Source organism: Sapajus apella, unplaced genomic scaffold, assembly GCF_009761245.1.
Source record: "Sapajus apella isolate SASKATOON/1434 unplaced genomic scaffold, GSC_monkey_1.0 scaffold144, whole genome shotgun sequence".
Classification (NCBI taxonomy): Eukaryota; Metazoa; Chordata; class Mammalia; order Primates; family Cebidae; genus Sapajus; species Sapajus apella.
Genome location: NW_022437084.1, coordinates 2835060 through 2846537, shown reverse-complemented (window position 1 = coordinate 2846537; position 11478 = coordinate 2835060). Strand labels below are relative to the sequence as shown.

Here is an 11478-nt window from a genome sequence, read left to right as displayed (position 1 = left end):
GAGGTTGCAGTGAGCTGAGATCTTGCATTCCAGCCTGGGCAGTAAGTGAAACTCCATCTCAAACAATAAAAAACTCTCACGCCTGTAACCCCAATCATTCGAGTCCAGATGGGGCAACACAGGGAGACTCCAAGTTAACATTTTTTTTTTTTTTTTTTTTTTTTTTGAGACAGGGCTGGGAGTTCCCGAAATGCCGGGATTACAGGCAAGAGCTGCCGTGTCCTGCCATTTTTTTTTTTTTTTTAAATTAGCCAGGCATAGTGGCATATGCCTGTAGTCCCAGCTATGAGGAGGCTGAGGCGGGAAAATCCTTTGAGCCCAATTCAATACCAATCTGGGCAACACAGATCCCGTCTCTACTAAAAATACAAAATTAGCCGGGCGTGGTGGTGTGCGCCTGTAATCCCAGCTACTCGGGAGGCTGAGGCAAGAAAATCAGTGCCACTGCACTCCAGACCGGGCGACAGAACGAGATTCCGTCTCAAAAAAAAAAAAAAATTATGTTGGATAGCGCTGTTATAGACAGAGGTTTTCTCTGTGTTACCTCAAAAGTCCTGGTGCTGTTTTATTTTTATTTCTTTTATTTTAGAGACTCTTGCCTAAACTCTAGTGCAGTGGTGTGATCACATCTCACTACAGCCTCAACCTCCCTGGCTCGTTATCCTCCCCGCCTCGAGCTCCCAAAGTGTTGGGATTACACGCGCAGCCACCGCACCCGGCGAGTAACTTTCATCACACTTCGGAAAGCTTGCGGGCAGCTCCTGCCCGTGACAAAGATGGCGACACCGCCACACATGCTCCTAGCACACTTAGGCCGTCCGCCCTTCAGAAAGATGGCCGCTGCCTCATCCGATTTGAAGGCCCAACGAACACAGCCACGCGGTATCCAAATCCTACGGGAGCCTACGCCGCGCAGAAACATGACGGATTCCGTACGACTCTCGCGATAACACGGGAGGACGGAAGGCTGGTCACGCCATCCCTGCCTGAATAATCGCGCCCGGCGCCGTGATGGCCTAAGACTTCGCGAGACAGTGTCCACCACTTCCCGCCCGTCAGTCCTGCTCAATCCCGGAATCGCGGGCTGGTTTAAGTGCAGCCTGTCAATCAGAGTCGTGCTCGATGTCCCGCCCAAGGCCGTGCACGTCACTCCTTACGTCACTTCCTCTCCAGCCCCTGCATAGTCGATAAGGAAACCCGGACGACACCGCTGCTTTCCTTTTTGCAGGCTGTCGGGAAGATGGCGGACATCCAGGTGCGGGCTCAGGGCTGAATTCCAGGCTGCGGGGTCTGCCCCGGCCTTCAGGGGCGCGTCCGGGAGGGCAGGTCCCGGCATCCAAGTTCAGGAGTTAATTCCGGGCTTCCGTGATTGTTTCCTAGAGATTAACTGGGGCGGAGGGCGCGTGCTTTTGCGTGTATTTACATGAATGCTTCCTTCCTGAATTCTGGGGGCTCCGCGCCTTGATGGAGGCTCAAGCGTTTTCTAGTTACCTTCTTAAAATCCAAGTTTAAGAAGGTTTTTTCTTTAGTTCTCTGGTTTTCAGAGTTAATTCTGTGGGAACGGACTGCTAAGGGCGAATCCAGGGAGCCTGCTGTTTCGATATTTCCTTATGTACTACATAAGGAGTGAATCCTGGGTGGGCCACCTTGGGTCTTGGAGAATGATCCTCGCTGAAAGGTGTCCGGGGGGTGAGGGGATGACCCTGGTTTAGAGGATGAATTCTGCAGGCCCTGGGAGGCCTTCTGGAGCAAATAAATTGAAATAACTCCGGGCTTAGATCCGAATATGAATTACAGGTGAGGTAGGGGTGGTCATGTCTTAGAGGGTGATTCTGGGGCACCGGGCCTTGGAGGCCGGCGCTGTACTGTAGAGCGTGAGGTCTGGGAGGTTCTGGGAAGGTCTCTAGGCCATGTTGCTGCCTGCTCCAAACTTACCAGCTCATCAGCTTTCTCCTCATACCTGTAGACCGAGCGTGCCTACCAAAAGCAGCCGACCATCTTTCAAAACAAGAAGAGGGTCCTGCTGGGAGAAACTGGCAAGGAGAAGCTCCCGCGATACTACAAGAACATCGGTCTGGGCTTCAAGACACCCAAAGAGGTGCGGGGAACCTCAGAAGAAAGAAGGGGATCCTGGCGTTCCCGCACATGTGCGCCCAAGTCGAGTTGCCCTGCCCACGTCTGAGTGGTTTCTCCCAGGGCTGATGGGAATTGTAGTTCACGTCCCTGAGGCCACGCCCCCGGTTCTTTTCAGGAACCACCCGCCCAAGGCTTACTACTTTCTTTTCCCTATCCTTTCAGGCTATTGAGGGCACCTACATTGATAAGAAATGCCCCTTTACTGGTAACGTCTCCATTCGAGGGCGGATCCTCTCTGGTAAGTGCGTGATTTTTTTTGGTGTCTAGGGCCTGAAATACTGGAAGAAGGGGCTTTGGGCCAGACTCCTGGGTCCTGGGTCCTGGGTGAGGGAGGTGGTTGGGAATGCAAGCCTGTGGGTCCAGGGGCACTGGCAGATGATGTCTGTTTTCACGATGGTCTTCAGATACCCACACGGGCACTGCTGAGAAAGCCATTTGGTAAAACTGATGCTGGAAACGGGGGCTTGCTTAGAATCCCTGCTCAGCTGCTCTGGTTCCCAGTATGCCTCAGGTTACCCATGGCCCGCTTTTCACATGGGACCTGAGCTATGATCTGCCCCTCCTCCTAGGTGTAGTGACAAAGATGAAGATGCAGAGGACCATTGTCATCCGCCGAGACTACCTGCACTACATCCGCAAGTACAACCGCTTCGAGAAGCGCCACAAGAACATGTCTGTACACCTGTCCCCCTGCTTCAGGTGAGCACAGGGGCCCATCAGCTTGCTCAGGCCACTCTCCCGGCCTTCAGATTACAGGCCGGTCCAATTTAAGGCCAACTGAGGGGGAGGCAGTGACTGAAGGGGCATCTCTGGGAAGCCCAGAATCTCAGGATTTGTATATCATTTGTTCTTCAGAATTTAAGTGTTCCACAGGTTGAATATCTCTACCTGAAATGCTTGGGAGGCTGAGGCGGGCGAATCACGAGGTCAGGAGTTCAACATTAGCTTGCCCAACATAGTAAAACCCGTCTCTACTGAAAAATACAAAAAATTAGCCGGGCCTGGTGGTGGGCGCTTGTAATATCACCTACTCAGGAGGCTGAGGCAGGAGAATTGCTGGAACCCAGGAGGCGGAGGTTGCAGTGAGCTGCCATCAGGCCATTGCACTCCAGCCTGGGCGACAGAGCAAGTCTCCATCTCAAAAAAAAAAAATGTTTGGGGCTAGATTTTGGAATGTTCCCATATACATAATGAGATGTTTTGGGGACGGGACATAGGTTTAAACACGAAGCTCATTTGTTTCATGTGCACCTTATTTACATAGCCTGAAAGTAATCTTATGTAGTACGTTTCATAATTCTCTGTGTGAAACAAATTTAGCATACATTGAACCATCGGAAAGCAAAGGGTTCATGCTGGTACTCAAAAGTTTCTGATTTTAGCCAGGCACCATGGCTCAAGCCAGTAATCCCAGCACTGTAGGAGCGTGAGGCAGGAGGATCCCTTGAGCCCAGGAGTTTGAGACCAGCCTGGGCAACATGGCAAAACCCTCCCTCTGCAAAAAATACAGAAGTAACCAGGTGTTGTGGCATGGGCCTGTAGTGTCAGGTCCTTGGGAGGCTGGGGTGGGAGGATTGCTTAAGTCCACAAGGTGGAGGCTGCAGTGAGCTGAGATGGCCCCACTGCTCTCCAGCCCATGTGACAGAGTAAGATCTTGTCTCTCCCACACAAAAAAAAAATTTCAGATTTTACAGTGTTTCAGAATTTTTGGATTAGGGGTGTTGAACCTGTAATAGGTAGGTGTCTTGGAACCAAAAGGTTAGGGTGTTATACCAGATGGGAACCTCAGAAATGTAGGAATTACACGTTTGTTCATCTCTTCAGCATGTTTTATTTAGAGCTTTTCAATGTGCCAGGTTTGGTGTTAGACGCTGGTGACTCAGTGGCGAGCCAAGGCACAGTCCTGTTCCCTCAGAGGGCACCTTCTAGCAGGGTGGGTGGCAGGTGTCAGCCAAGTACAAAGGATGGGGACATGGCGCAGCTGATAATGGTGGCCTTTGGGCGGGGAGGATCTTGGGAACAAGGTGGGGAGTCCTGTGGGCGGGGAGGAAAGTGGCCTCTACTGATTCTGAGCGATAAGGGACCTGAGGTTGTCCCTTACCACTGTTGCTACCAGATTCTCCTGCTGCTCTGCTTGCTGGGCTGGGGTGGTGAGGAGGCCGCTGACAACCTGGGGGCCTCTAGTGGCTGTGAAAGGGAGCTTGTCCACCACAGTGGTCCTGCTCTGTCTACAGCGTTGAGCTTGGTGCTTGGCACAAAGTTTGTACCAAAGAAATAACGGGAGCAGGTTGAATTGCTGAGTGGAGCTCGGTTGGGGCTTGGTGGAGCCAAAGCAGGGCCTTCAGCCTGGCAAGGTGAAGGGAAAGCCTCCTGGGACTTACGGGGTGGCCGCTTCTGAGGACAGGGCCCCACCTGCCTCCATAGGGACGTCCAGATTGGTGACATCGTGACAGTGGGCGAGTGCCGGCCCCTGAGCAAGACTGTGCGCTTCAACGTGCTCAAGGTCACCAAGGCCGCCGGCACCAAGAAGCAGTTCCAGAAGTTCTGAGGCTGGACGTCGGCCCACTCCCCACAATCAAATAAAGTTATTTTCTCATTCCCAGCCAGACTTGGGATCTCTGCGCCTTTATCAAAGCATGGGGAGGGGGTGTCCCTGTGGGAATTGGGCAAGGCTGCTGTGGGTGAGGACAGCGGAGTGTGAGCTGAGATGCCTGCCTTCCCCTGGGTCTCCTTTTTTGGTCCTTGTCACCTTTTCGGTGTCTGAATATGTCTGATACCCTGGTGGTGTGCTGTTCCTCACCTCTGTCCTCTGGGGAGGAAGTGAGGGAAGGCAGAGGCCCCTGGGGCCTCCAGGCCCTCCTTTGCTCTTCTGACCATGTCAGGTGGGGAAGAGAGGAAGCTGCAGCCCCCCTGCCATGGGTGTGCGCTCACCCAGGTAGGGTGGGGTGTGCTGGATGCCCTGCTGTCTGGCTGTGAACTGTAAAGGTCTTGACTTTAGCCTGGGCCTCCAATCTCTGCTTCCAGCCAAGGAGGGAGACACCGTGCACCCACCACCCATTCCTAGGTGGGCACCATACCCATCTGCAGATGAGGAAATTCACCTAGGAAAGGCCAAGCCCTCCTCCTGGAGTCCCAGTGAATAGCTGAGTTCCAGCTCTCAGGCTCTAGAAACTTCCTTTGCGTCAGCTGCCTCAAAATCGAAGTAAGGAAATTGGTGGTGTTGGAAGTGGCCTGGTGAGGCTGCCCTGGAGCCCGGCTCAGCGGGACTGGGGCCAGGCTGCTGGGAAGGAAGTGGGCAGGAAGCTCCCGGAGGTGGCCCAACACACCGGGGCTGCTGAGATGGGGGCCTTGAGAAGGACAGGCCAGGCCCAGGGTCGTGGCATGGGGAGCAGGGGTTCTGGAATGTCACCTGCAAAGCTGGGGAGAGCACAGAGACCACCGTGAGAGGCAGGCACAACAGACAGGTGCACCGAGCTTCACACACAGGTGGGGAGACAGGCATGGGGTGGGGGGCAGCGAGGCAGGGGAGCACCAGAGGATTTGTGGGACCCGAAGGGGAAAGACCTGCATCCAAGCCACAGCAGAGATGGGGGCACAGGGAAGGGAGGGCTGAACGGCCGCTGACCTCACCTGTCGGGGTCTGCCGGTGCCAGGGTCCCCAGGTCCCTGCCCCCCAGGCCTGTACCAGGGTCTGAGCCCAGCACTGGTACAAGGGTTGGGAGACAGGGCTATGGGGAAAGGAGCCGCTGCTGCCGCCACCACCACCTCTGGGATGCTGCCTCCCTGTGGGCCCAGTCCCTGCCTTTTACCCAGGTCGGTGGAGGGGGGAGGAGGGTGAGGGTTCCTGCCAGAGGAAGTGGGCAGGAAGGGGCAGGGACGGGTTGGGGGGGTACCGCCCTGATTCACAGAAACTGCACACCCACCCCACCCTATGCTGGGGCAGTAGAGATCCAGCAAGGGGCAAAGACGGAGCATGGACCCCAGAGGGAGGGGACGGAGACCCAGAGTGGGGTGGGAGGTGGCGGCCCCTCCCCTTGGCCGCAGGTGTTTCCGTTCGGGGTGGGGCTGCTGTGTTTACAACAACAGCCTGGCTCCCTGGCTTCCTCCAGATTATTGGGGCGTCTCCTTGGTACCCCATCCAATCAGGGTGTGTGCTGGGGAAGGAACTCTGCTGGACCTGGTGGCTCGCAAAGACCAAGGAGAAAGACCCCCTGGGATCCCTCAACAGGCCTTGCACCTGAAGAGTGGGGATAAGGACCATAGGTTCTTTTTTTTTTGGTTGTTTTTTCTTTGAGACAGAGTCTCGCTCTCACCCAGGCCGGAGTGCCATGGCGTGATCTTGGCTCACTGCAACCTCCACCTCCTAGGTTAAAGCAATTCTCTGCCTCAGTCTCCTGAGTAGCTGGGATTACAGGTGCATGCTACCACACCTGGCTGATTTTGGTGTTTTTAGTAGAGATGGAGTTTCACCATGTTGGCCAGGCTGGTCTCAAACTCCTGACTTCACGATCCACCCATCTTGGCCTCTCAAAGTGCTGGGATTACAGGTGAGAGCCACCGAGCCTGGCTCATAGGTTCTTTGATAACCAAAGGAGATACAGTTCCTGGGTCAGCAGGTCCCCTGGTGTCCCCTCCCACCTGCTCTCCCTCTTGCTCAGCCCCACACCCCCAGTGCCCACCTCCTGCTGAGTCCCTTCACCATCTGTTCCCTGTGGAATACTCTGACCCCGAGTTTCCACCTGGCTCCCTCCCTCACTGCCTTTGTCTTTAATTAAGTGAATGAATTAATTTTTTAAAATTTGTTAATTGTTTATTTATCAAGAGAAACTATTTCTTAGCTTACATACATATTCGTGTATTCAGGAACATGAGTCAACGACAGCCTTCTAGGTAGTTTGACCTGAAGAAATTCTTTAAATTCCAAGATCACTTTGCAGTCTGAAAGATAACCAGCCTTCCAGCTGGTGTGGTGGCTCACACCTGTGATCCCAGCACTTTGGGAGGCCAAGGCAGGTGGATCACAAGGTCAGGAGTTTAAGACCAGCCTGGCCAAGATGGTGAAACCCTGTCTCTACTAAAAATACAAAAATGAGCCAGACACAGTGGCATGCACCTGTAATCCCAGTTACTCAGGAGGCGGAGGCAGGAGACTCGTTTGAACCTGGGCAGCAGAGGTTGCGGTGAAATGAGATTGTGCCATTGCATTACATCCTGGGTGAAAGAGGGAGACTGTGTCAAAAAAAAAAAAAAAAGATACCAGCCTTCCTCACCTCAAAATCTTCCATGGAATCAATTTCTGTAGCAGTCTGCATATGCTTGCTTGCTTGTTTCAGCCACAGCAAACATATACAAAGCTGCAACCCCCAGGGATACCATGAATGCTCCAACATTATGAAATCACAGATGCTTGGCCAGAAGGCCACACCTCTGAGGTTTTGGCAAAACTTCAGAAGCCGTGGTAGTTACTGTCCTTGATAACTTAGTTAGCCTCAACACCAACGTCCTTCCTGACTGACAGAAAAATGGATGGTCCCTGGTCAACGTGGTGAAACCCCGTCTCTACTGAAAATACAAAAATTAGCCGGTGTGGTAGCTCCCACCTGTAGTCCCAGCTACTCAGGAGGCTAAGGCAGGAGAATCGCTTGAACCCAGGAAGCGGAGGTTGCAGTGAGCTGAGATAGCACTCCACTAGGGCAACAGAGGGCGACTCAGTCTCAAAAAAAAATAAAAAATGCTAATGTGTGACAATGGGATAGAAGCAGTCCTGATTAAGTGCACACAGGGGTGTAACAGTTCGGGGCCCTCAGCCTGGCGTTGGAGAGAGGCCCCTCAGTGTCATGTTACAGCATGCCCTGGGCCCTTTGGGCAGATCTAAGGGCAAGGGTCTCTGGCAGGCAGCCCTTGCTTGCTGTAATGAACCCAGGATTTTTTTTTTTTTTTTTTTTTTTTGTGACAGAGTCTCGCCACTCTGTCGCCCAGGCTGGAGTGCAGTGGTGCGATCTCGGCTCACTGCAACCTCCACCTCCTGGGTTCAAGGGAGTCTCCTGCCTCCACCTCCCGAGTAGCTGGGACTACAGATGTGTGCCTCCACGCCCAGCTACTTTTTTGTATTTTTAGTAGACAGGGTTTCACCGTGTTAGTCAGGATGGTCTCAAACTCCTGATCTCGTGATTCACCCACCTTGACATCCCAAAGTGCTGGGATTACAGGCATGAGCTACCGCGCCTGGCCAGACCCAGGATTTTTATTTTATTTCTTTTTTTCTTTTTCTTTTGTTAAATTTTTATTTCACTACTCTGCACTTATTGGTAATATATTTAGGATTTTTACTTTAATATTTATTGTATGGGTGTGGAATCCTGGCTCCGTTACAGCAAGCCCTGGTAGTTTCTCACGGGATGTTGAGTATGTTTTAGCATGCTTCTGGAATATCCTGTCAAGTGCCTATTATAGGAGGTCCCAGAGGCATTCTCTTTTCACAGGAAAGTTAGCTCCAGGCATGCTTTTATAGTAGGGTTCTGGGTTTACAAGGATAGTGGTCAGGCCGGGTGCGGTGGCTCACACCTGTAATCCTAACACTTAGGGAAGCCAAGGCAGGAGAATTGCTTGAGCCAGGAGTTAGAGACCAGCCTCAGCAACACAGGGAGACACCTGTCTCTACTGAAAAAAAAAAATGGCAGGGCAAAGTGGCTCATGCCTATAATCCCAGCACTTTGGGAGACTGAGGCGGGCAGATCACTAGGACAGGAATTCGAGACTATCCTGGCTAACATGGTGAAACCTCTTCTCTACTAAAATTGCAAAAATTTGCTGGGCGTGGTGGTGTGCACATGTGGTCCCAGCTACTTGAGAGGCTGAGGCAGGAGAATGGCTTGAACCAGGGAGGCGGAGGTTGCAGTGAGCTGAGATCTTGCTACTGCACTCCAGCCTGGGCGACAGAGCAAGACTCAGAAATTCAAAAAAAAAAGTCTCAAAAAAAAAAAAAAGAAAGAAATTAGGCCAGGCACAGTGGCTTACACCTGTAATCTCAGCATTTTGGGAGGCCAGGGATCACCTGAAATCAGCGTGGGCAACGTGGCGAAACCCATTTGCACCAGAAATACAAAAGATTACCTGGGCCTGGTGGGATGCGCCTGTAGTCCCAGCTACTCCAGAGGCTGAAGTGGGAGGATTCCTTGATCCTGGGAGATAGAGGTTGCAGTGAGCTGAGATCGTGCCACTGCACTCCAGCCTGGGTGACAGACTGAGACCCCATCTCAAAAAAAAAAAAAAAAATTAGCTGGGCTGTAGTCCCAGCTACTTGGGAGGCTGAGGCAGGAGGATCACTTGAGCCCAGAGGTCTGAGTCTGTAGCAGGTTAGGATGACACCACTGTACTCCAGCCTGGGTGACAGATGAGACCCTGTTTCAAGAAAAAAAGTACAAATAAAAGACCTATGGATGTTTTTTCAGAGGTCAGTATAGATTTAGCTAGAACATTCTAGTAGAGCACCAAGGACGTTCTAGATGAGTTTTAGGAGCACATCAAGCCATCTGAAGGTCATTCCTTCTGAAAATATTTGCTGTGCTATTCCTTGGGAATCGGTGCAGGAGTGAGCAAGACAGCTCCAGGCAGGACCTGATGTCAGAGTCTACAGTCCAGTGGGATCCCTGGGGCCCTGGCCTGGCTGGGGAGCGGGGGTGTGAACACAAACAGGGGCTACTACAGATGGCCTGTGTGCCCCATGTGGAGCCTTTGGCCCACCAAAGTCTCTAATGAGATAGTAAGTAGGTGGGTGCAAAAGCAATTGTGATTTTTTTTTTTTTTTGAGACAGAGTCTCGCTCTGCGGCTCAGGCAGGACTGCAGCGGTGCAGTCAGCTCACTGCAACCTCCGCCTCCCAGGTTCAAGCGATTCTCCTGCCTCAGATTCCTAAGTAGCTGGGACTACAAGCGCCCGCCACAGCATCTGCCTAATTTTTTGTATTTTTAGTAGAGACGGGGTTTCACTGTGTTAGCCAGGATGGTCTCAATCTCCTGACTTTGTGATCTGCCCACCTTGGCCTCCCAAAGTGCTGGGATTACAGGCATGAGCCACCAGGCCTGGACTTTTTTTTTTTTTTTTTTTTTTTTTTTTTAGGTAGAGTCTCGCTCTGTCGCCCAGGCGGGAATGCAGTGGCACGATCTCGGCTCACTGCAACCTCTGCCTCCAGGGTTCAAGCGATTTTTCTGCCTCAGCCTCCTGAGTAGCTGAGACTACAGGCAGGCACTACCACGCCCAGATAACTTTTGTATTTTTTTTTTTTTTTTTGTTTTGAGACGGAGTTTCGCTCTTGTTACCCAGGCTGGAGTGCAATGGCGCCATCTCGACTCACCGCAGCCTCCGCTTCCTGGGTTCAGGCAATTCTCCTGCCTCAGCCTCCTGAATAGCTGGGATTACAGGCACGCGCCACCATGCCCAGCTGAATTTTTGTATTTGTAGTAGAGACGGGGTTTCACCATGTTGACCAGGATGGTCTCGATCTCTTGACCTCGTGATCCACCCGTCTCGGCCTCCCAAAGTGCTGGGATTACAGGCTTGAGCCACCGCACCTGGCCTAACTTTTGTATTTTTAGTGGGGTTTCACCATATTGGCCAGGCTGGTCTTGAACTCCTGACCTCGTGATCTACCTGCCTCAGCTGGGATTACAGGTATGGTCTACAAAGTGCTGCAATTACAGGTGTGAGCCACTGCACCAGGCCTGTGATTGCGGTTCTAATGATAGAAACCTCAATTACTTTTGCACCACCCTAATAAAGTCACAATTATTATCCCCATTTTACAAATAAAGAACCTTTGGCTGGGAGAGGTGGACCTCGAAGAGTCAGGTTTTGCTTTTGAATTCAGGCGTGATTGCCCCCCCAGATCAGTAGAGGGCACTATTGCGTAGCAGCAGAGAGGATGGGCAGAGGTTAGGGCAGTTGAGGGTGCACAGCTCAAAGCTGCCTGGGTCACTTGCGGCACAGAAACAGGGTCCAGGGCCGGCTTTAAGGCCAGCTCCTCATGCCGTCCGAGGAGTGGATCAGAATGGACCAGCGCCTGGTGAGTGCTCTGCTTGAACCATGTTGAAACTGGAACCAAGGGGACCACATTTTTGCTTTATGCTGAGTGTGTACTCCCACGGGCTGGCTTTCTTTTTTTTCTTTTTGAGATGGAGTCACTCAGGCTGGAGTGCAGTGGTGCGATCTCGGCTGACTGAAACCTCTGCCTCTGGGGTTCAAGCGTTTTTCCTGCTTAAGCCTTCTGAGTAGCTGGGATCACAGGCACTCACCACCACACCCAACTAATTTTTGTGTTTTTACAAAACAGGGTTCTCACCCCGTT

General features: G+C 52.3%; 1 protein-coding gene and 1 non-coding gene across 2 annotated transcripts; both read left to right on the top strand.

The window, feature by feature from the left end:
- Positions 1-1099: 1099 nt before the first annotated feature.
- Positions 1100-4744, top strand: RPS11 (ribosomal protein S11). The gene is made up of 5 exons (XM_032264629.1): positions 1100-1255; positions 1967-2098; positions 2299-2374; positions 2706-2835; positions 4561-4744. Exons 1-5 carry the CDS (start codon positions 1241-1243, stop codon positions 4682-4684), a joined length of 477 nt encoding a protein of 158 aa, XP_032120520.1. The 5' UTR covers positions 1100-1240; the 3' UTR covers positions 4685-4744.
- Positions 2507-2593, top strand: LOC116540857. The gene has a single exon (XR_004264609.1). It is a non-coding gene; the product is annotated as a small nucleolar RNA SNORD35 (small nucleolar RNA).
- Positions 4745-11478: the final 6734 nt, after the last annotated feature.